Raw genomic sequence first — 25,250 nt, 5'->3', positions numbered from 1 at the left:
TCCACCTTATTAATATGTAAAAAGACTGAAGTCACATCTGTGCAAGGATCTATTTTTAGTGGACCCTACATACTGAAATCCTAGCCTTGATCTCTTAAACTATCAAGTCTACCATAAATGTTTGATGATGAACAAGCCCATAAAAAGAAAATGCATAAAATGAATAGAGGGAGCCAATGTGTGCTCTGCCTTTTAATTACTGGTGGCTTCTGCTAAAATCCTGCTCCACGCTGGGTTCAAGCATAGAAACACATCAATAATTGGGTGGGGGTGGCTGGGTGTGGACACTGCAAACAAATGCATCAAACTATACTGTTATTTATGCTTTGGAAGCCAGATAGAAATGGGGGAAAGAGTAGAATCATAACCACAAAGAGCAGGGAGGAGAGCCACTAAAAAAGGAAAAATTAGGAGACCAATAAAAGCATTCAGGACACAAAAGATAATGTAGAACAGTCTGGTTTTATTACTTTTAAGTAATAAAGAGCCTCTTCCTTGTTTTTTTTTTCTTTTTTCCCTTTTTTGCTTTTCTTTTCTTTTTTTTTCTTTTTTCCTTTTTTTACAACATACATTAAGTCGTGAATCAGAAGTTAGGGGATGTGGAGATGGAAGGAAAATTGGTGACATCACAATATTTTTACAACTTTACAACAAATATAAATCTGAGTTTGTTGCATCTACCAGTGTCTAGCAAGGGTGGAAAGCAAAGGCACACTCAGGTTTATGGACCCTCCCCCGACACACAGTGGGGAAAAAAAGGGGGGAGAAATACTTAAATGCAGAAGACCAGCTCAATACATGTGGGCATTTCAGGGTTAACACCAGAAGTGATGCATTGTGGGGTTGTAGGAATGTGGATGTAAGTTTTGACACGGGTCTCCTTAACTGCTGAGGCAGTGATGCCCACAAACACAGGACAAGACAGCCAGCCAGCCGCTCACAGCAATGATGGGTGCTGCATTGCCAGTACTCTTGGGAGTCAAGCATGGGAAAGAAGGGGGCAGGGTGATACAGACCCATCGCCTTCCTAGTTTCTGCATTTCTAAAGAAAATTCAAGGAAGAAAACAATATTTCGATTTCTAAAAAAGACTTCAGGGTTTCAGGGGACAGAGTTCACAGGATGCAAACATGGATTCCATTACAAAAGCTCCCTCCCCACCGACAAAAAAAAAAAAAAAAAAGCAAAAACAACGACAAAAATCTACCCTAAACAACAGCAAAACTGCAGTGGACTTTTGGAACAAAGGGGTCTCACTCACCCTCAGCTAAGTACTCAGGTCTGAAGCCAACCACACTGATTACGGAGGCTCCACTTTTTCACTATACAACTTGAAACTGTCATTGCCAATCTTTTTTTTTTTTTTAATTGTTTTTAAAGGCAAAACTAAACCCAGAAGATCCAACTAGAAATAAAAACAGACAAAAGAGACCACCAAATATACTGTTTAACTGTTTTAAAATACCCAACAACACTGCTCATGGTTTACAGTATGTGGACAGTTCCTTTGTTCATGATGGAATAAACAAAAGTCCCTTTTGCATGCTTGAGCAAATGAAAACTAAGGGGAGAAACACACACACACCACCTCCCACCCCCTAAAAACAATAACAACAAAAGGGTAAAAATATAAAAAATAAAATAAAAAATCCTTTGCCCCAGTCAATGTTTTTGCAGCATCCATTGTGGTCCGCCTTGTACTTGGAGTTACTCATTAACCACAGCAGGGACCAGCCTGCCTGCATCTATTTTCATTTCATTTCTTTGTGTGCACTGCACGTATGTGCTGTGCACATGGCTTGGAGACTCCTCCCAGGTGTCTGCCCAACCGCACACAGCCTGCTTTCTAGCCGGTGGACACAGCAGAAAATACTGGGACATTAGTCCCTTTTCTGCTGGCCAATAAGGATATCACTATATTGAAATTATCTAAGAGAAGCAGGGAGCTCTGGAGGAAGAAAAGGGATTTGCCACCCACAACACTGGGGCCCATGCTTGCAGCACAGCCAAAGGGTGGTTCGAGTTGGCACAACTAGAAGGCAGTGTGAATCGGCGGGTGTGGTGCCACCCAGCGTTCCCAGGCTGTGGCATGACAACTATCACCACTGCATTCTTCCATCTGCTTGACTCTAATCTTCCAGAGGACTGGAGCGGGGGTGGGGGGAAGGGAGGGTTAAATAAATATCTGCACTTATTTCAAAAGGGGGAAAAGTTGATCATAACGACAGTTTACAAGTGTACACAACTCAAGGTGTAAGGCACAAATTTACATGTGGAAAACAGGCTATTCACAGATGTAACCCCACGAAAAACCCGTGTGATCAAATTATTAATTTATGCAAGGTAGCAGCCAGCATATTAATTACTTCACACCATTTGTGGATTTTGTTTGCTGTCTCACATGCAAGGTGAAATGAGATGGCGTATTGCAAGCTGGTGCCTTCACAGAAAGTCAGAACCACAGACAAAGCCGTGTTGGCACCAGTGGGATATGACGTGCCATTCTAAAAGCTTCTCTCCTGATTGCTTTAGAAATTAGGATCTGGAAGGAGTTTGACATGAATTAATTTTTTTGTATGCTTATAGGTCAGCGACCTGACCAGCATATGAACTGATAGATTTAAATAAATATCCCCCTCCTAACTTTTTCCTTCAGCTACAGACCAGACAGTCCAAACACAAAGCTCAGAATTCCAGCTCCAACTTCTTTACTCAGCGAATTTATTGTAAAAATAAAGAAACTCAATTATTCCAGTTAATGGATTTCACGTTAAATGTTTAACTTTCAATGGGCTTTCTGAAGAGCTGTTCGTAGGATGGTATTTGGAAGAGTCCTTTCCTTAAGGAAAAAAATGGTGAACAATAAATAAAGAGTTACTTGCGTTAACGGTCACGTTATTTCATTAAAAGAGAGGAGGAGCAGAAATCTATGACATAGTTGCCCAATATGGCATTTATCTGCTGTAACAGAAAGCTGTAACACTGGCGGGCATTTCACAGTATTTGCGCATAGTAAACTTCTGCCATTGTTAAAAGTCTGAGTTAGAATTATCAATGATTTCTTTTTTTTTTTTTTTGTCTTTTTAAATTTTCATGATTTTAAAAAATGTATTTGTGTTTTGCAGGTTGGAACGCTAACCCAGTGTGGCCACGTCCCGTGCAGTTATGGACGAAATGTTTCAGTTTCTGTTCACCTCTATGCGTCTGTGTGTGTGTGTGTGTGTGTGTGTGTGCACGCGCGCGCGTTTGTGCACGTGTGTGTATGGGGGATGGGGTGGGTATGTGCTTTTGGCTCATGTTTGTGATGATAGCTGAAGTCTTTTGTGGGTCCGACCTGTGGTAGGGTGTGGAGGAGAGTGAAGGAAGAGAATGGAGGTGAGTCCCCGCCGTTGCAAACCTTCACCAAACCACGCGGCCCAATTTTCGTGAGTACCCCTGTGTCCCAGAGAGGAGGACCCAGCAGTCCCCGGGTCATCTTGGTCTGGTGGTTACTCGAGGCAGTTGAGAACCTTGCTGAGCTGAGCGGGCCCCTCGCCTTGCCTGCTGGTTCGACACCTGATCCCCTCCCCCTGGGATTATGTACACGCATCATTGGGCTTCATGGATGTGGAAAGGGGAGCAAAGGAAGGTTTGGGGGGTACATCCGGCTTTAGCGAGGGTGTACGCTTCAGCCCCGACCTCGTCAGTGAGTTGTAGGCGTTGAGGCTGGGCTGCCTCGAGACAGTCACGGCCTGGCCAGACGGCTGGGAGCTGTGCACCTGGATGGAGTCCACCCTCTGCGGGGCGGGCGGTGGGTTGTCTCCCCTGCCAAAGCTCTGGTTTCTGGAGAGGTGAGAGGAATTGGAGGAGTTAGTATTGTTTCTTTTGAGAGTGGTGGCCTGGTGGCTTCTCGTGAGCGAGTTCGTGGGGTAGCTCCTCTTATAGTCAACCCCGTAGGAAGAGGAGTGGTGCATTTCCAGCCGCTTGCTCAAGCCGGTCTGAGACAGGGAGGCTCCCGGGGGGCCCAGGGAGGCCTCCCGCTGTGGAACTTTGGGGGGCAGGCTGTCCAGGTTCTCCACCAGGTTCACCCCATGGTTGGGACTCTTGCTGCTGAGATGTTCCTTGATGGTCTTATACTCCAGGGTGGCGGCCTGGTCCTCCAGCGCCATCTGGGCCACCTCGCTCATTTTGGGCTGGTCCACGTACTCATGCTGGTAGCCCTGCTGCGTGATGGGCAGGACCACCACGCTGGGGATGTGGCTGGGGGAGGCCCGCAGGGGCAGGTCTGTGGGAATCACAGGGGAGCCCATGGGGGGCATGTCCTTTGTGCAGGCATTGATGAGGTTCTGGTTCCTCTCCCACTCGCGGCTGCCGCGGCTGGGCTTCCGCTTCTGCTGCAGCGTTGGGGTAGACTCTGGGGTGGGCAGGGCTGTCAGGTCCAGGTGGTGCTGGTCTGCCTTAATGAGCATCTTGGCCGTGTTGCTGGGAGTGGTGAGCTTGCCGTTGTGCATGAGTGGCGTGAGGATGGCCTCTGGCTTCGGGTCTTTGGATTGGGTGTCCCCAAAGAGGCCGCTGAGCTTGGTGACGCTGCTCATGGAGCCCCGGCGCGAGTGGGTGAGCTCCTTCTCTTTTCGCTGCACCACGGCCACGTCTTTGCGCCGGTGATCGCAGACGCAGTAGACGATGATGCCCGAGAAGACGGCCCCCATGACGAAAGCCAGGATGACTGCAATGGCCAAGAGGGTGACCGGAACCAGCTGGTCGTGGCCTTTGAGGTAACTTTCCCGAATCACTCCTGCAATAGATGTGGCATATGGCGTTAAGAAATGAAAGCACACCCCGAGGCTTGTTTTTGTTTGGCATTCACCCTGTTAATTAATAACAGTAGTAAGTGACAACAGCACCTCTGCCTAACTTGTCTTCCAAACTCAGCTTGCCAAACATTAACTAATTAATCCTCCCCAGTCCCCTCATGTGCAGTATGTAAAATGGACTCCATTTGTTGCCTTCTTTGTGGTCTAAAAAAGTGCTGTTCAGGACAGGTGCTGTGGCTCACGCCTGTAATCCCAGCACTTTGGGAGGCCAAGGCGGGCGGATCACGAGGTCAGGAGCTCCAGACCAGGTTGGCCAACATGGTGAAACCCCATCTTTACTAAAAATACAAAAATCAGCTGGTGTGGTGGCAGGTGCCTGTAATCCCAGCTACTCGGGAGGCTGAGGCAGGGAACTGCTTGAACCTGGGAGGCAATGGTTGCAGTGAGCTGAGATCGCGCCACTGCACTCCAGCCTGGGCCACAGGGCCATCCCCCAAAAACAAAAAACAAAAACAAAAACAGCGCTGTTCACTCTCTCCAGTACCTGCGCTTTCTACTCTGCTTCACTCCATGGAATACGGCAGGTTTTGACTTTCAGAAGTTATTTATCGTTCCCTCTTTATGGCTTTTTAATCTTCCCCTCCTAGAATTGAGATAACCACCTTATCCTGAGTCTGGAGGAAGAGGCAACAATTTCATGCATGTTAAACGAGCGAATCACACAACACTCTAGGCTTCCAGTTGGGATCTTTTCTGACACCCTTCTTGTGGGCACTGGAGCCTCTGCCTAGGGAAAAGGGTGTTTGCCTTTCAAGCAACTAGAGGAAACAGTGTGTGTGTGATTTTTATTTACACTGAGAGAATATGGCTCAAGTTCACAGACTACAAACGTTTGTGCTGATTTTGCATCACCTGTCTTAAAAAAAATGTGCAAACTCAATTTCAGGTAAATATGCTGAATATCTGAATGAAGCTCTCTCACTGGAACTGAAAGAAGGTTTGGAAACAAGACCATTTGGGGCCCTGAGTGGATTTGAGTAGTGTCAGGACCCATTATTGCACCTAGAGTTTGCTGTCACAGTGAGATTGTTCAGCAGAACTAATCTCTTCAATTTAATAAAAATTATGTGACTACATCCATCCATAATCTTACACTACATTAACCAGGATTCAGTGTTTCTGAAGGAAAGTGCTTTCCCTGTTCCTGCTTAATCAGCCACCAAGCTGAGCAACTCTAATCAAAATGCAAACACTGAAACTTTTATTTTTTAATGCCAAGTGAGAATACACATCACAATTGTCAGATCTTAAGTGCTTGATGCAGTTGCTAAAAAATAAAATCTCAAATACCTCAATTCCTGCCTCTGGAGAGTGAAAGAACATGAATACATTAGAGGCACTGCATGGGCTAAGGAAATGTAAACATTGTTCCTATTATGGAAATGATAGCAAGACAGAAAATGTACCTTCTCTGGTCTCAGGAGACACATTTTTCACCTACTAAATCAACTCTTTCTGGAATATGTTTAGTGTATTTTTCTGGCAGGTATCAGTGGCACAGAATTAGAATGAAAGGAAATAAAAATCTCTACCCCTTCCCAAACCCACAACATGCAACCCTTAAACTTCTGCTGAAATATTTTCTTTGTCACAACTGAGACCTTGAAGCTTTGTCATAGGGGTTTTTCAGCTAAAATGTTTTGATTTCTGAAGTGATGGTTTTAAAACCCAGAAACCTTAGCCTGAAAAGTATATTCTCTTTTTCTTTCCTTCCTAAGGGTCCTCCTCTCTTCAATTGTGACATCACAGTTGGTTGCTGTGGAAATGATTGTCTTGTGACAAAGGATTGTGACTTCAGGTGGGAATAAGTAGAAGCAGCAAATATCTCTTGAGAAATAAAAATTCTGTGATCCAACCAATACCCTCAGTAATAAAAGGCAGTCGAGGCCATTCACCATAAGGAAAGAGTATGCAAGATGGTAAGATATCAAATAATTTCCAAATGTGACACTTTTCAAATATTTCCAGATTTATCTCCATCAGATTTTGAGGGGTAGAAACTGAGAAGCAAAAAAACAGCCAGAAAATTTGGCTATAACTCACACCTTTTATGTGTGGAGCTCCCCAAACAGTGGGGTATCCTGCATTCAAATATATTTTAATACCTATTCACCAAGGAAATATGCTAATGAAAATTTTTTCTTAAATTTGCATTTCCTTGTTATGCTAAAAAAGAAATTGATTTTCTTTCAATTTTGTTTATGTGTGGGGTTCTACTGAACATCATTTTCAACCCCCTACATATAATTACACAAAAATATACATCTGTGGTTAAAATGGGTTTTAATTTCCCTCACTGACTTGGTGATTTCAGTGGGAGTTTAACACAGGCTAGACTCCAGTGATGAGTTGGAGATATATTAGGTAATTTTTTCATGGCAATGAGTATTTCATGGAACCGTTTCAGGCAACCAAATTTAGGGGAACTGGATCGTCCCAATAAATGTGTGTTGTAATAGGAAGCTATCTACAATTGACTTTAGCATTCTACAATTTAAATTGCCCTATCAGTTTAAAAGGAACATGGAAAGATAAAGCTACAGCAATTCATTTGTTGCACTGGGAAACTTACAAATTGTTCACATTTCTCCATTGCTTCTTAACCTTCCTTTTAGCTCCCAAGTATCATTCTTCTTTCACGTCTGAAGGTCCTTGGCTATTTTGGACTTATGAAAGCTACTTATTCTTTCACTGGGAAGAACTCTTTTTCAGTGGATGATATTTGAGTTCAGGTTTTGGGTTGTTAACGAGTTTAGTAGGATCTGACCTTTCAGGAAATGGTATCTCAGACAGATTTTTTTTCCCCCATCTCATTTTGTTATATAAAGAGTGGCCCTAAAAATATTTTTGCATCTCTTCATCTATCCATGGGGAGGTAGAGGGCTTTCCTCATCTGCTTGTGCAGATTCAGAAACATCCAAAGATAGAAATAGATCAGAGAGTAAGTTGAAAGTGCAGTTGAAGAAGATAAGGTAAATGTTATTTTTGGAAATGTCTTTCCAAAGCTTTCTGCTTGTATCATGAAAAAGGCCAAAGAAGCATTCAAAGAAATGATCAAATCAACTTTGTGGTATGGCCATTGTGAAGGCTTGGAAAGAGCAGACTTGTCAGGGGTGGTGATATAAGCAGCTAGAGAGGATCTCAATGGGTCTGGAGTTGCAGGCTCCCACTTACTGGCTGAGCAGCCTTTTGGCAAGTGACTTAACATCTCTGGGCCTCAGTTTTTTCATCTGCAGCATGAGGTGAACACATTTAATCTTACTACCTTACTGGGCTGTTACAAGAATCAAAGGAAATAAAAAGTAGGAAAGAGCTTAAATGCTATAGTTTACTGGACAAAGCTAAAGCTCAAAAGAAGCCACATAGAAGAAGAGGTGGGTTAGTGGTTCACAGAGGGCTTCTGAGAGGTGGTTGCACTGCTCCATTGGAGTCCATTTGCTATTGGTCTTCCACGGGAGAGGAGTAGACCTGTGCTTCCAGGTCCAAACTTTGTGCATCTAAATGCAGCTAAAAGGTGACATGAGATGTCAAAGCAATGTAAGGGAACGCATACTGTTTCAGGATGCCTGTAGTTACTGAATTTGGAAATAATTAAAACAACAGAAGTGGAAAATGTTGGCAGTTTTAGTTGGAGTCTCAGTGGAGTAGCAATCCTACAATCACCTCTTTGAGGGCAAGTGCCATATTTTATCTGCATTTATATCCCTTGCCATCCACAGAGCTCTTAGTTGGGTAACTCAATAAATGATTGCTGAATAAATGGGTTTTCAATACACTGTAAAGCTATTTTTAAATGAACTTCTAAACTTGGGAGGTCATCTTTAGAGTGACTGTCACGTTGCTTTTGAAGTCATGGAAATAAATTCTATCTCTAGTCATATAAAATAATTTTAATAGTAGCATCTATCAGACAAATAAAAATAAATCTATAATGGTGCTCAGTATTTGCTCAAAATAATAAGAGAAACTATTTCAAAAATGAAATTCATTCTGGGATAAATCCAAAAGAGTCAATGACAGTAAATGGGTTACTTGCAACAACTGAGTGCTCCAGTGGAACTGAGTAATTAGAAAAAGAAAATGCATCTCTGCAAAGGGCAAAGGGCAACAGGCTGGAGCTGAGTATCCCTTGCTCAGATGCTGCATGGAAATCCTGGGCAAGCAGAAAAGGGCCCATGAGAATGGTATACTTCCCTCCCCAGGTATCCTCCCCCACTGCAGAGAGAACACTCAGAGTTGGTTTCTCTACCTAGGGTCTTGAAATTCCTTCCTCTACCAAACCCTGGGTCTTCTGCTCTCACCAATTGAAAATGGGGCCTTAGTAATGAAAACAGTATTTGAAAAATCCTTTGCATTGATTCATTAACCACCAGCTATTTCTCACTAGTCATAATGTGTTAAATGGTTGTTCTTTCCACCTTCCTATTGCAGGAAGCAAGGCACACACTGGGTAAGAGATTTCTCTGAAATCATGTCTGAAATCGGCAGAACTGAGAAAGAATAGAATCTCAACTGTTGGTTTCTTTCTTCTTCTTCTTCTTCTTCTTTTTTTTTTTTTTCTGAGGTGAGAGAGTTTTCAGATGCTGGAGGGAGGCCTCAGAGAGGCAATTTGAAGTTCTTTAGAGTCCAAAGCAGTGAAAAGATTATGAAGGACCCAGCCCTCAGGCCCTGCCACATGCGATTCAAAATAAGAACATTGTAAACTGTAAACTAAGAGGAAGCACAATACAATTCTGACTTTTCTTATGATGAGTATGTTAATACATTTTGAAATATCAAACACTACATTCCTTATTTTAAGAAATGTTTCCTAGTAGCCCTGCTCACGGATGGATTCTGTACACAGGGAACCTAGCACCAGGCTCTGAGACAATTTGCTTTAGAAATGATGTTTCCCCCTACCTGAGGCTTGGGTTGTGTCTTTATTATCTCTCTCCTGGTATAACAAGGTTTTGGCTCTAAGCCGCTTTGTGGCTACCTTCAGCAAATATTTGCCAAGCACTGCACTAGGTGGGGAAGGACAATGGCGAACGGGGCACAGACCAGCAGGGGAGAAGTCGAGCCTGCGAAGTGTGGCTATGTCCTGAGATACATCACTTCCACTTCAACAGTGGGCAAAAGCTTTACATTGGAGATGGCATTTGGCTAAGCCTTAAGGATGCACAGTATTTTAGCTGGAGTGGAGAGAGCAACAAGAACTGAGACTTGGAGAAAAGGAAAGTGAAGGCCATATTCACTAACAGCAAACGGTCTAACTCCCTTCCAGTCTCTTAGGCTATAGTCATGAGTCACCCTTCCATACTCTAGCCACAGGCTGTTCCCTCAGCCTGGAATATACCCACTCACTTTCCCATTCATCAGACCCTATCTTTAAGGCTCAGCTTAAATGGGGAAGCCTTCTCTGACTCCTTAGGTTAGGTAAGTTTTTCCTTCTACAAGTGTCCTCAGAGCTCTGCATTTCCTTTATCCTAGGATCATCACTAGTGTGATACTTGTTTTTCTCCCCTAGACTGTTAAAATTCACCACTGAATCTTCAGGCACAAAGGTGCTCAGTAAATATCTTTTAAATAAATAGTAAATGAATGTATGCATGAATGAGCACGTATAGAGAAAATGTAAGAGCAAGAGCTAAAAACACCATTTGGAAGGTTGTGGATAGCCTTGAATGACTAAAAAAGAGGTTTAGAAGACCTGCCACTCATAGAAGGGAAGTTCTTCGTTAATTTATCTGCAGTTTCTCTTGCCTGAGAAAGCTGACTTTCAGCTTGCTCTGTTCCACATTGAATCCATCATCGAAAAACGCTTGGCTTCAAAGAGTCAGTATCTTTGCATCAAAAGCACAGCTAGTCTACCTGCATTTACTATTACTGTTTTTTAAAATTAAAACTCTCAATCTTCAAGTACACTTATCCCCTGCACCTTACACAAATAGCTGGGAGATGCTATCTGTCCTATCAAAATGCAAAGCAAAACAGACAGGCAAAAATACATAAATCGACTGCACCTATTAAGCTAAATACAAAGGAAGAGCTCTACTCACCCCTACCCCAATTACTACCGTAAATGTGTAAGACCCAGGCAGCCGCTAACCTAACTCGAAACGGTTAAGTGTGCACTTTCCCCTCTCACCGCCTTTCACTGGACTGCCTGTTTCTGAGCTGCTGTGATATGATGGATGTGTCTGTCTCCATAGCAAAGTGATTAATAGGCATCTGTGTAAAGCGGACACGGTGACCACAAAGACAACAAAGCCTCTCTGTGTCCTTTAGAGAAATACGCAAAGGCAAAAAGGAGTATGGACATTTCCTCCATCACTGAGCCAGAGAGGGTTTGTGTTGGGTCTGCGAGCTAAGAAAGATGGCAAAACACCAAGAAAAGCCCTCGAGTAGAATCCCCTAAAAATAGATTCTTGATTCTGCTTTATAGTAAGACAAGCCTATAATTTCCTTGAAATCCTCATAACAACTTGAGTGAATGGAATCTAACAGCCCAATTTTTCCTTGTTTGCAAATCTTATTGCCACAAAATGCCAGGCTCATGGTCCTGCAAGGCAGTATGAATGAATGAACTAATCACGAGCCAAGCATCACCCCGCTAACCACACAGGGCCTGCTGTAATCCCTATTAATTAAGAAGAGAAGAAAACAAACAGGGGAAAAACCCTAACTGGAGACAATTTATTCTCAAAGCCACACCCCAGCCAATTGAGATGACCACACTGAAAGTGAAATGGGAACTCTCTGTGGTTATCTGAGCAGGAAGCAGCCTTCTTCTTGACTTACGGCATATGTGAACCAGATGGCTTAGGAATAAACTGACACACCAGCAGCCATGGACATGGGCTTGGAGTCTATAACTCTAACTTTCGTGTCCCTTTAATTTAAATGTGTGTGTGTGTGTGTGTGTGTGTGTGTGTGTGTGTGTGTGTGTGTATGTGTGTGTGTGTGTGTCTGTCTGTCTGTCTGTTTCCTGGCAGTGTACAGATTAGATACCAGGAGGAGCCATGGTCTTCAAGATATATAAAGTTAATGACTGATCATGCCAAAGTAGGGGTAGCTTCCTGGCCTGCCTGTTTAATATCCTCAATTCAGAAGCTATTTTAAAACTCACATATTGAAATAATGCTTGCTGTGGTTGACTGTAGATGAATCCACTTCCACTTCCATCACCTTTAAAAGTGATGCATTTTTTGTTGTTGTTGTTGGGATATCATCACAGGAATAGAAGGGAGACTGAGCCTGGAACTCATTTGATTTCTTTTTTTTAAGAGAAGAAACAGCTTCACTTTTCCCTGTGTGCTGTGAACGCTCAGTTCACTGTTCCTCCGCTGCTCTACTGCTTTAGAAATGGCATTGCCAATGCAAGTGCTACACCCAAAGCACGGACTGATGTCTAGACTGAGGGTCATGATAAGATAATTTTTAAAAGCCATGCCCTGGAGTGCTGGTTTGTGGTTTCATGTGTTAGAACTGTTACTGTCCCTGTAAAGGTAATGATTCTTTTACACTGGCATAGTTTTAGTAGAATCTGCAAGGCGTATTTTCCTGCCTTTTGAAGTTCCCTTTCATAAGCTTTCTTAAATAAGACTAGAAACACAACATCTAAGTGGTTTCTAAAACCAGACAAAGCATTTCTATTTTCCAACTTCCTGGTCCCATCTTATTCCTCTGCTCTCTCACCAGGCATCAAAGCCACAAAATGGAGAAGTGGACATCCTTAAAAAGTTGTGAAATTCGGGCGAGCGTTTGTTTGGATTATTTGATTACTTGTTTTGATTTTTCTCTATAAATCAAAGATAAACATGAAGAAACACATCTGTTTCAATACTAAATCTTCTAACTTAAACTTGCTCAAAATATAGTTCTTGAGATCTGGGTTAAAGAACATAAACTTTGAGCTCATAAAGACCTGGGTTTGAGTGTTGGTTCTACAAATAGCTAATGGTGTGACTTCGGGCATGTCACTAAGTCTGCAGGCCCCAGTAGTGTTGGCTATAAGATGAGCATTGTTGGAAGGATTAAATAGGCTGAATAAATGAACACAAAGCAGTTGGCATTGTACAGAAAACATGTTAATGCTCAATAATGTAAGGGCTGTGTTTCTAGAATTTTTGACAAGTTGCCTGTCTTGTACAGGGTCCAAGATAAGACTATTTTAAAGCAACACTTTGGTAAGGTTCAACTGTGTTAGCCAAGAGTATTAAAATAAGGATTTAAAGCTACAACAAAACCTTGATTAGAGAACTTGAATAAGATAGCCCATCAGCAACATGGAAAGTGTCCTGAACCAGTGCCACTCAGCATTCACATCACCTGGAACTAGTTAGAGACACAAATCCTCAAGTCCTACCCAAAGTTTCTGCATCAGAATCTCCGCGTTAGGCCCAGAAACCAGACCTCCAGATGATTCTTATGTTACCTAAAGCTTGAGAAGTATTGTCCTGAAATGACATAAATAATATTCCAGAAAACATATCTAAATGTTTAAAGTCCAACCTCAGACACCACTGAGGCAGTGTATAGCCAGACTTTCAAAATGATCTGTAAAATAAATCATAAATAACTGCACTAAGTATTCCTTGGTGTTCAAAGTATGTTCTATGTCTTTAATGGGTCTCATTGGATAATTTCTTTACTGTGATTATTGTGCTCTGATAAAGAATATTAAATTGACCTTGTTTTATTGGAAAGACAATCAAATTCCTACCACTTTCCCTTGGTATCTGACAAAAGCATGGCATATAGCCTAAAATACTGTGCTGCTACTCTTAAAAAAAGAATCAGTCCAATTTGCTTGCACCAAAACTACTGAAAAATGCTTGTGGTATTTGCTCTGGCATGAAGACATGGAGGGGAATTTTTGATACTCCTCATCTCTGTAACTGTGGCCATCAGATAGTGGTTGGTACCACAGATCTCACATATGTCTTAGATTGGGTCAGCCCAGTTAGCCCTGCACTGCTTCTGAAGTGCAGAAGCAGCAGAGTGCTCAACGGAGCCCACCATTGGACAGAGTAGCCCCCCGTAAAGGCCTGCATCTAGTATCACCTCAAAACTCACTCCTTCAACTCAACTTACAGCTATTAAGCAACATCTGAGAATGGCTGAGTGGATGCCAAAATCTTTACCCCCATCTTTGCATAACTGGACAAGAGAAAAGAAACTCACAAAGGTTCTTTTCCTTTATATTCCCCAGGGTGAAAAGAGGGACTTGAGCTCATGTGTCATTCCCCAGAGTAAGGTCCTGCTTTATAATAATAAAAGATGCCTAGCAAAACAGTTCACTCAATAGAGCCGTGTGCTTACTGATCTGCTGAGTTGAACTGAATCTGCAAATCCGTAGAATTACATAAGACATTTTAAGTTACATTAAATTTCTGCTGTGTGCTTTTAAATCACGGAGTGCAAGATCCATCAGCACTTAGGGTATATTTATTACATTAACAAACGTCAGATGATTGTGTCCAGTGCTATCTATTATTTATGAATAACAAGAGGCTGTAAGACTGGAAATGACAAGCTTTAATATGTCCGAAAGGTTAGGCATAATGCAGTTTGCTGCCCTATAAATTTCTCGATACCATTTTCTTCTAATAAAGCATTGTCAGTGGTTGACTATACCAAACTTCCATTATTTCTATTCAGCTCATAATGACTGCTGCTGATTTCAGTTAAAAAAAAAAAAGTAATTGCATATATCTGTTTGAAAAGAAATGCATCCTTTTAAAAAATATGAAATTTAAAAATAATTGGAGTGGAAAAAATTTTATTATCCCATTAAAAATGAATCTCTTTACAAAGATAGTTGTCAGGCTGCAGACTTATAAGAGCTTAAGAAATATTAATTAAGGGTGACAAACCTTCACATTGCCTATAATTGGCTTTCTGACACCAATTAAGATCCCATCCACCAAGCACCCAGTACATTTTAATATATCCAACTACATTTTCAGTAGTTTACTTCAGGGTGTTTCCACAATTTAAAGTGCTAAGCGATTTACATATGATGAGGTTCACATGGTTCCTTTCAGTCACTCAGAGCAGCCCATACACTTTGCAAGAGTTTATCTATTACTTGCATAACCTCTATCTCCCTGGAACCAGCAAATGAACACAGCTTTTTTTCATCCCCTTTCTTTACATGATAATGGCATGTATGATGTAGTTAGTCTGAGCAAGCCCTACTTAATTTGAGGCCAATCTCATGTAAAATGTCAAGAAAAGAGAAGCTATTCTCGGGAAATTACCTGATTTCCCCTGTCTTGCCCTCTGTGGACTAGTGTGTCTATGGAGCAGTGAAGTTTGCAAAGCGTAACTTCTAATGAGGCTTTTTAAAAAAAACTTCATAACACTAGGCTATCAGAAAGAAAGGGTTGAGACAAAGCGAATATTATTTTCCCATTTTTCCACATAATCCAAACTACAAATTGATTCTTCACAATTTTATTTTTAGGACAAAACAAAATCTAGATGAACACAGTGCTGCCGAACCAATTAAAGAGCAAATTTTTAACTACTCCAGATGTTCTGTTAATAAGATCACGCTTAACCTAGTCCCCGTGGTCCCTGACAGTTCCATTAAGCTGTCAGAAAACTTTGTCATTGTGTGTGTTTTTGTAGAAAAGATGGGAGAGAATGGAAAAAGAGACCGAGGGAAGAGGGTGGGAGTAAAGTGTCATGTCAAGTTGATGCAGCTTGAAAAAGTGGCTAGAGATTAAAGGTGAGCAGCACCTCTGGAAGGTGAATTGATTTTTTTAATACCCTAAGGTTTAAGTTGCCGTTTTAAAAGCAAAAGTTCAAGCCTCCATAATCATAATTTAAGTCCTTCATTTTTTTGAGAAAATGAATGTTAGGTTAAAAAAATAAAAGGTTAGTGGGTATCCCTAGAAAAGAAAATTCAAATACTGGTGTGCAAATTCAGGCAGGCAGGGAGATGAAACAGCTTTCTGCATGGCTGACATTTAACTTTTTTTTTCCTTCTACCCTTTCCACAATAATCTCATCAAGACCTTAGATAAATTCAGCAAGTTGTCAAAAGGATACAAAATTAATTAGATCAAGTCTACATCTATGCCCACACTACTGAAAGAACAGTTACAGCCTTCCACATGAGCTTCTGGACCCTCCGCACTGCACACATTCAAACATGGAAACCGACGTCATCCATCTGAGAGCTCAGCACCTGGCTTGCTCATAATATCATTTTCCTCAGTCCCTCAAAGAAAAGCCAGAGACTACCAACAGATTCCTTTTCTCATAGGTGACCACGAAATATTAGTATAGTAAAAATAAACAGTGGCATCCTGGAATCTATTATTAATTAAGCCACCGTGCTTGGCTGCACCCCACTGTTTTAACTAAAGAGAGGAAGAAGCCCAAGTTTGCAGTTCAGCTTGCCTGGGGTTTTACCTAGGCTAGAGCTCTTAATTTGGCAAGAAGCATCTACCAGGAAAATGCCAGGGAGGTGTAGTAACAGACACTTTAGATCCAAAACTGATGCTAAATTCCATTTCCCAAACTTACTGTGTACATGTAATCAACAACCTGATATGATTAAATGACTATTATATATTTATCATCTATCAGTCTCACTGTCTTCGTCTTTCCCCACTTCTACCTGCCTGTTGGCTCTTTTCTTCTCACCATCTACCTTCCTATCCTCTACTGCCAAAACTCCTCGGTTCCAGGCTACGATTTCAATGTCATTTCCCATTCCAGTCCTCCATAACTTTAGTCATCGCACACTTCTTGGTGTTTATCACCACACTCTGTAATTTCACAGCGTGGTGTCCTGGTCATGGACTTTCTTCAGCTTGGAATGCCCTTCTTCCCGTGAAATCCAACTTTTCCTTCAAGACTTTGCAAGGTCTGTCTTGTGTCCCCCACTTGGAATCAGGTGTGCCTCCCCTTGGACTCCCTTAGTACTCTCCCTCCCCTTCTTTCCTCGACTTCGCTTACTCTCAGACTTCTCCCTGCCCCAGCAGTTACGTCACCTGTGGGTATCCCTCACTAAACCGTAAGCTGTCTGAATGCCAGGCTTATGTGAAATTCAAATTAGTATCTTCTGTAACACTCAGCATAAGGTTTACTTAATAGCACATGTTTGTTCAATTTTTGTTGAATGCAGGAAAAAAGAAACAAAGGAATGGTTGCTGTCTTGCCTTTCTTTGAGATGAAATTATTATCACCATTATTAAACTATCATTTAATGCTTTCGGAATTCCAGTTCTTCCTCTCCAAAGCCATGAAAATGGTAAATGAAAAAAAAAAAAAAAAAAAAAAAGGGAGGGCAGCCATATAATTTGGGAATAAAAAAGAAATATGTATGGTTAACACACAGTTGCTAAAAATTTCAGGTTAAGTAAAACATAAAAGAACCAATAGTTTCAACCATGATCCTCTTTAAAGAAAAATTGATTTCTGAGCCTTCCTTACTTGAAAGCGGCATTTGAAAGCCTGTTTTCAATAATCATCTTTAAGTTACTCTTTACCACATTTCAAACACATATATAACATTCTGCAGTCATTTTCTGAACTTAAGTATGCTAAAAATACTTTTTGTGGAATAAACTTTTTTCTTAAACATGATCAGAATACGGGTTATTTTAGATTTCTAAGAGTTAAAGGCCAAATGTAATATAGAAATTAGATCTTATATACTCACTGAGTAAGTAATCAGTGACATCTTCTATAGAACTGCCAGATAGCAAAAAGTGTCAGTGCTCTCAGTTAATTCAGATAAACAAAAATGTTTTAATTAAATGCATGTCCTATGCAATGTTTGGGATACATTTACACTAGCAATCATTTAGTTTTGTTTCAGTATTAGAAGTGCTATTCAGGTATATCTGCAATTCAAATAAACTGGGCATCCTGTATTCTGCTTAGTAACCCTACTCTTCTCCCAAATAGTGCACTTTAAATGACTCCCACAAATATTCTTTAAACCCATGCTAAACTTCTAGAGATTAAAATTGTTAATCTTTCTCTCTCTTTTTTTTTTTTTTTGAGATGGAGTCTCCCTCTGTCACCCAGGCTGGAGTGCAGAGGCGCGATCTCGGGTCACTGCAAACTCCACCTCCCTGGTTCAAGCAATTCCCCTGCCTCAGCCTCCCGAGTAGCTGGGAATACAGGCAGATTAGAGTAATAAAAATGATGCTAACCTTTACTCTCCAAAAGTTAAATTGTTTAAACTAAGTTTGGAGTAATAAAAATGATAGTAAATCTTTACAGGGTAGGTATAGCACAATTTATAAGTAAAAAAATACTGGTGAGCTAAATATTAAGAACTGTATTTTTCATAGTCAGCAACAACAGTAGCTATACCAAATTTCCTCTGAACTTTGAAGGACAGCTTTCCTCTAACCTTCAAAATCAAAAATAAGTGATCTCTAATTCAAAAGTGTTTTGGAGCCATCACAATCAATTCACTATCTCTTGGTGTTCCTTGCCTCTGACCATGCACCTTCTACCTGACTCAGTTAATTTTCCGTTGTTGAGTGAAGTGAAAACCCCTTACCCTCCTCCCATTATTAGGACTCCCCAAGACAGAGAGGCCCTTTTTCTGAAGTCTCCTTGAAACTGCCTTGCTCTACCCTCACATTTAAAAATGACTGCACAGGACCATTTTTACTAATAAAGTAATGCAAATTAATATGTTTGTTTGTTTGTTTGTTTGAGATGGAGTTTCGCTCTTGTTACCCAGGCTGAAGTGCAATGGCACGATCTCGGCTCACTGCAACCTCCACCTCTTGGGTTCAAGCAATTCTCCTATCTCAGCCTCCCAAGTAGCTGGGACTACAGGCTGCGCCACCATGCCCAGCTAATTTTTGTATTTTTAGTAAAGACAGGGTTTCATCATGTTGACCAGGATAGTCTCGATCTCTTGACCTAGTGATCCACCTTCCTCGGCCTCCCAAAGTGCTGGGATTATAGGCATGAGCCACCGCGCCCAGCCTGAGTTCTTTTTTTTTCTTGAAATAAAGTTCAGCCTCAAAAAAAAAAAAAAAAAAAAAAAATCCAGAGTATGCCAACATGCCCACGAAAATTTTATATATGAGTCCTTTACCAAACATCCATCACTTTCCTCGTCTTCCCTGTCAAGTGATGTGTTACCACTATAATACTGGTACTGGGGGAAAGAACTGAAGGAAGGGAGCTGAAAAACGTTTCAGAGTGCTACGTCCTTGATGTGTTCAGCCATGTTGTCTTCACTTGTCTAATAGGTTTTTTTTTAAGTCTGTGATGTGTGGTTTTGCCATTTCATAAAGAGCATATTGGTCGTAAAGGCCTTCTGGTGTGCTTTCCTGTCTACCTGTGCCCCATCTGTCTGGCGTTTGATATTTCTTGGGCAGGAACTATGTCTATCTCTAACATAGCCTCTAACTCTTCATTGGCATCCAAACTGCACTACAGAGCCAGTGATAAATTCTGCTTGAGACACCTCAGAAAATGTTTTTGTTACGGTAATGTTACTGAAGAAATGGCATAGGAAATTCAGCCCAAGTTTAAGAGTCAGGAAAAGAGTAGAGGCCTATTTTTCTTCCTTTACCCTCATCAGGAATAATTTTCTCTGTCCATAAAATCACTTACATATGACTTGATAGGAGCCAAAAAATTACCTTCTGCATTGGGAGAACCAGGGTGCTTTAAAAATCCCAAATCCATTAGGTTTTAAGCATTGGAGAGTGCTAAAATGTAAGAGTAACCAGGGGTAGGATCTATTATTAACCATGCTCTCCTAAATGAGATTTCTCAGTCTGTTAATAAAGACAGCCTGACATTGAAGGCTTGGAACTCACAATAGGTAAAGTTTGAAAAGGAGAAAAGAAGGGTCAATTGTAGGGTATTGCCAGGCCGGGGCAACAGCTGTAGCAACACAGTCCTTATGGATATCAGCAAAATAGATGAGAAGCGGAAAGGCTGAAGTTCAACTTTCTCTAGGTCATGATTTGAGTCATAACTAGCTGCAGACCAACTAGGGTGCTTGCTGCTGGTGCGGAGAGAAAACTTGCCAGATGCTTAACAAGCCTAGACTGGCTAATTTCTTATTAGTCTAAATCCATTTTACTTTAAATTCCTAGTTCATGAAACTTTCCACCCCCAAACACAAAGCTCAGTAGGTAGCAAAGAAATCAGAAGGGCAGTAGACTTTCGCAACGCCCAGCCAGGAGAGGGTACACTGGTCCTCAAATCTCATTCGTCCAAATGTCAGAAGCAAAGTTCTTGGTGATAGTTTAATCTTTACTGGATGCCTTCAACTGCTATAGTCCAGAGTTAACCTAAACTTTGGTCATTCAACTACCAATACTACAATTTTAGTCATAACAATGAATCTCACCTACCATATTATTTACTTAGAATTTTTATATCCCTCTTAACTCTTGCATTATTTACTTAATATTTTATTTAAATTACCTTTAAAACATATTTCAAATGGAAACTTTGTATCATTATCACAAACGAAAAAAGGTGTCACTTTTCAAAGATAAAAAGTAACCAGAAAAATAAAAATTAACTTAAAGCAAAACAATGTTAGTTCCAGCTAGATCCAGCTGCAAGACAAAGCCCCAGTGTAAACCCTATTCTCTGTTTGTCAAAAAGGGACAGTAGCAAGTTTAGGGAGTTGTTAATGAGAAAACATCAAACTGAGACTTTTTCTTTCACACAATCAGGAAGATAATGAAGAAGACTGAAAGAGTAATGAAAAGGGCATAAATTTCCACCACTGACCCAAGACTCTTGAAGGCCATCATGTCCCTGCCACCTAAATCATCCCTCGTAAGGTGCCGCTCATCTTACTCGGAGGCAATACTGCTGAAGGCTACTGCGCATTTAAAGAATAAATAATTAACTATTGATAACCTCTGTGATTTATAAAATTCCATTGAGGATTATGGGATTTGGACAATACTAATCATCTTTATAGATCTCATGAATCTTACCGGAATATTATTTCCCAAACTAAAAAACTGCTTATACAAATAGCTTGTACATTGATTAAAATATATTCAACATTCACTATCCATTTTAGCTTATTCACTTAATCTCTAATTTCAATTCTGTTTCTATAATATATCTTATTCTTGTCTATAATGGGCATATTTTCTTGACTAAATGTAATCATGTGATAATATCTCACTTTAATGCTTTCCCAAAAGATATAAGCATACTATAACTCTGGCATTTCAATCCAATGGGAACTGCTCTACATTTACTATTTTGTCTGTTTTCTGAGAACTCACAAGAACTCTGTCAAATAAAGTCTGAAGTTGGGGATTTTTCTTCTGTTCAGGATGTATTTTTGTGACCTCACGGCAGCGGTCAGCATTTACATTTTATAGGTATGCTACACAGCTCTCTCGGCTGCTCTGGACATGGCCAATTTACTTACATATCTCACAGACTTCTTGGAAATCAATCAGCTTTGAAATATTGTTACTTTTGGTAAGGAAGAAGAGGCACAAGAGTGGCTATTTATTCTCAGTATTGTTTAACCTAAAAAAGAAAGCTCTTATTTCTTTTGCTGTGGGAGGTGGTGGTGGGGAATAAGCCAGATCTAAAAATAAACTGGATTTCTTTTTCTTATTTATATGTAATTAGAGGCCCTTTGTAACCACCCATTACCACCTCAATAGTTATAAGAGGAATGAATAATATGTATTTTTTAATGTGGCAAAACCAAGAAAGGAGGAGTCAGGGCTGCATCTCATTTATCAACTTGGTGATTAAAGGGCTTGCTCTGGAGGCTCCAGCCATCTAGGGACCCAGAGATAAAACAGAGCAGTTGGCTGTGTTTTCACTAATGAATCCAGGGCTTGAAAGCTATCAGACAATTTTAAAGAAAAGCAGCAAGGACATGAGACATTAGACAAGGCCAGCAGGGTAATGAAGGGCAAGGCCAGTTACTGAGAGAGAAAATTACTTCATTTTCTATGATAATGCTTCTGCGTACTGTGCAAGTCTCTTCTCACGCTTTGTTAGTATGACTGTATATACATACAGCATCCGAATGCTACTCACAGTGTAGAAGGAAAGAGCCTTGGAACATTCCACAGAGGGGCAGAGGGCTTGGGTCTGTTATTTTGAAAGGGGGAGGCTAAGAACAATGGTAGCAGAAGGGGGTTAGGCTGCAAGCTGAGGAAGGGTGTTTTGACAGAATGTGAGGGACGCACAGGAATAAATCAAGACGAAAGACATAGCAAGGAAAAGAAAGAAAAACACAGCAAACATACTCTGGAAATGGAGACTTGTTTGGAGGATGAAGTGGACAATGAATGAGACCAGCTCACTGGCAGTCAGCATATCTGCAGAGCAGACCCATGGGCTTGCCTTGCTCACTGGCCTTTTACCAGAGGCCAAAATAAAACAGGCACTGGATATTTGACTCCTCAGTGAGCTGGTCAGTGGGCACATTTTCTGCTTAGCGGGGAAATGAGATGTATTTAAGAAACAATTCCAGAGTATATTTAGCTCCTAAAGCTGGGGCATACAAATGTCACATTCTCATGAGACAATCGACCCAGTAGAAAGAGCACCCATCACAGGCCCTTAAAAAAACCCATGAAACTCTTGCATCCCGGGAGATGCTGCATACGCGGATGTGACATCATTAAGGCACTGACACCAGGGAATGAAAAGAAGCGAGGGCATCACAGATTGGTTCAAGTTAAGGGACGCCATGGTGAGTCAGAAAAGGAACAAGACTTTTCCAACGGAATAACGCCATCACCAAGTCATACCACACAGTGCTTGGCAAAACGAAACAAAAGTCGAAAATAAATCATGAACATTAAACAAAAAATAATTTGGAGCAACGTGGAAATCGAAATCATAAAAACTATGATAAAAGGAACATTAAGCTACATCTTTTGTTTAAAATTTCTGCACAACAACTCATTGGCATTGCCCCATCAAACATACAACTGATTGTAAAAAAAAAAAACTCGAATTTGACAGGACAAGGCAAGGAGTCACTAGCACAAGAACAGTGATCATGTTAAACACCCATGCAGTCACCTCTGCCACCATTGTTTGACAATATGTAGACTGCTTCCAGCTCCGTCAATATAATAAGACCCAAGAGAATGAACAATGCCGAATTTTAAAATGATCTGTCAAAGTGTTAATTGGACTCTTTGATTACCTCCATTCCTTGGGGGCAGTTAACGATTAGAGAAAATTCACGCTACCCCTCTCGGAGAAGTGAAAAGAAAATTACTGCAACCAACAGCTAGATATTTAGTTGGTGGATTTAATGCTTTACTGAGAAAGCTGTTTGTTTTGTTTTGTTTTGTTTCAGAAAATCACAGTGGGCAAAACTACTTAGATTTCGACTATGTTTTCTCTTCTTGAGAACACAGTCAAGACTAGCACGTCTGAGCTCAGGAGCCACACATAACAAATAATGGCACATGCTAAGGCTTGTAACCTGTCAGGACAGTTTCTCTTCTATCTGGAGCTTTCTTGGGATGAAAAAGTAAGAAGGCCCTCACTCAAACTGAAAGAGGCTGATGAGAAAGCAGCTTAAAAAAAAAAAAAGAAAGGATTTAGCCGGGAGTGGCGGCTCAAGCCTGTAACCCCAGCACTTTGGGAGGCTGAGGCGGGTGGATCATCTGAGGTCAGGAGTTCAAGACCAGCCTGGGCAACATGGAGAAACCCCATCTCTACTAAAATAACAATAATAATAATAATAAATAAAAAATACAAAAATTAGCCCGGGGTGGCGGCGAGCACCTGTAATCCCAACTACTTGGGAGGCTGAGGCAGGAGAATCGCTTGAACCTGGGAGGCACAGGTGAGGAGGTTGCCACCCACCACTGCATTCCAGCTGGGGCAACAGGGCAAGACTCTGTCTCAAAAAAAAAAAAAAAAAAAAAAAAAAAAAAAATTGAGGCAGGGCATATTACTAAGGGGAAGGAGAAGGCTATAGAAGAAAATAAAATCAGTTAAGAGGACATGCTCAAGAACAAGACAAAAGGGGCTCCATTTTTACATTTTGACTTGGCAAACAGAGCAGCAGGGAGTCCAGCACTCTCAGGAGATGAGAAGCAAAAAAGCAGATGAAAATGCAGTCTGAGAGTCTGCCCAGAAAACATTCTCTAAAAGCTAAGACGGAAATAATGTATGTAGAATGCTCTGCGGGACGGCACGACAGCCACTGTCTTCTAAGGGTCATGGAGGCTGCTCTGCCCTCAAAACTCAAACTCCCGCTTGGATGAAACTCTTGAAAACATATAGAAGTAAACAATTCTGAATGGGGGGAGACAGCTCAGCAACATAACTGGGCTTTTCAGTCTCTGATTTACAAGACTGTTTTTCCGACTAGTAAAGGCCTCTTTGGTTGCAGCTGCAGCTCAAGTAGGATGTGTTACCAGAAGCAGCAAATGGCAAGAAAAGAGATGACATTTCCTGCCTGCAGTTAAGCAAAGAAAGCAAAGGAGAATTTAGGACAGTTCACAGTAGAGTCCCTTTCATTTAGTGTGGCTTCCTTTCCGTTTTAAATGCATAGCAATTCTGCTTGATTAAATAACATATTTTTGTCTTAGCTACTGTCCTCTAAGGGCGATTACAGTACGTCTGAGGACCATGGCTCTATTCAAATTCAGCACCAGGCAAGAGTGAGAGATGCTACCGGCCAGAAAAGACTTTGCCTGGCTATTTCTCAATTCACTGATTAACAGGGCCCTTACTTCAACTGCATTCACTTGCCAAAGTCTGAACTGCATTCCATCACATTATGGTGGGAAAAGAAGGTCCAAAAATCACAGAATGAGACGAAGAGCAATGGCAAAGGATGTCAGAAGCCAGCATCTGCTTCGGGCCAAGCCACACCTTTTTTGGGCAGAAGAAACTCAGAGGATCTATTATTTGTTTTGTGTGGTTTTTCCTTAGCCAGAGAATAATTTAGGATCAAACCTCACATAGAGGATGAGGCTGCAGTCTTTTTCGAGAAGCTTTCAATCACAGTGCGTCGGAGGTTCCTTAAATCCTGCTACAATTCAGCTGGAAGCAGTTACACAGTCCTCCCCACTTTTCCCTCCCTCTCCCCCGAGAGGAAGAGGCACTTCCAAGGCCTTACCCTTTTTGTCTTGGTGATTATGGGAAGACACTGCCCCCAAAGGGTCTGTGCTGTCAGGTGAGTCAAGCAGATGCTTCCAGTCCAGCATTCCTTCCCTAGACTCATACCCTTCTTGAGCCGTCGAATCTGATGTGGTTGTGCTGGGCAAGAGGGAACTGGAGTGCCCTGTTTTCATCACAAATACAGTTAGGAAAACATTATCCGAGAGACCCACGTTCCCTTTGCTCAGAGGCCCAGGTGGGACACCCAAGCTGGCTGTAGGACTGAGAGGAGGTCGCCCTAGAAATGACACGGCTTAGTGGTGGTGGTGGTGGTGGT

The 25,250-nt window shown here is 41.3% G+C and overlaps 1 protein-coding gene and 1 pseudogene across 3 annotated transcripts in view; both read right to left on the bottom strand.

The window, feature by feature from the left end:
- Nucleotides 1-443: 443 nt before the first annotated feature.
- SEMA6A (semaphorin 6A) overlaps nucleotides 444-25,250 on the bottom strand; it is a 133,383-nt gene continuing 108,576 nt past the window's right edge. For 2 of the 3 annotated variants that reach the window (XM_039467787.2, XM_003920675.4), the window contains 2 exons: nucleotides 24,933-25,097; nucleotides 444-4,773 (listed from right to left, as the gene is read on the bottom strand). In XM_039467787.2, the coding sequence (XP_039323721.1) occupies nucleotides 3,575-4,773; nucleotides 24,933-25,097 (1,364 nt within the window). In that variant the 3' untranslated portion in view covers nucleotides 444-3,574. The remainder of the gene's footprint in view (nucleotides 4,774-24,932; nucleotides 25,098-25,250) is intronic. The other variant, XM_010339603.3, reaches the window with a different exon arrangement.
- LOC120365308 (uncharacterized) lies at nucleotides 1,340-2,090 on the bottom strand (annotated as a pseudogene).

The sequence above is a fragment of the Saimiri boliviensis genome, chromosome 1 (assembly GCF_048565385.1).
Source record: "Saimiri boliviensis isolate mSaiBol1 chromosome 1, mSaiBol1.pri, whole genome shotgun sequence".
In the NCBI taxonomy this organism is placed as follows: domain Eukaryota; kingdom Metazoa; phylum Chordata; class Mammalia; order Primates; family Cebidae; genus Saimiri; species Saimiri boliviensis.
The sequence above is the reverse complement of the archived record's forward strand: the minus strand, read 5'-3'. Positions and strand labels throughout refer to the sequence as shown.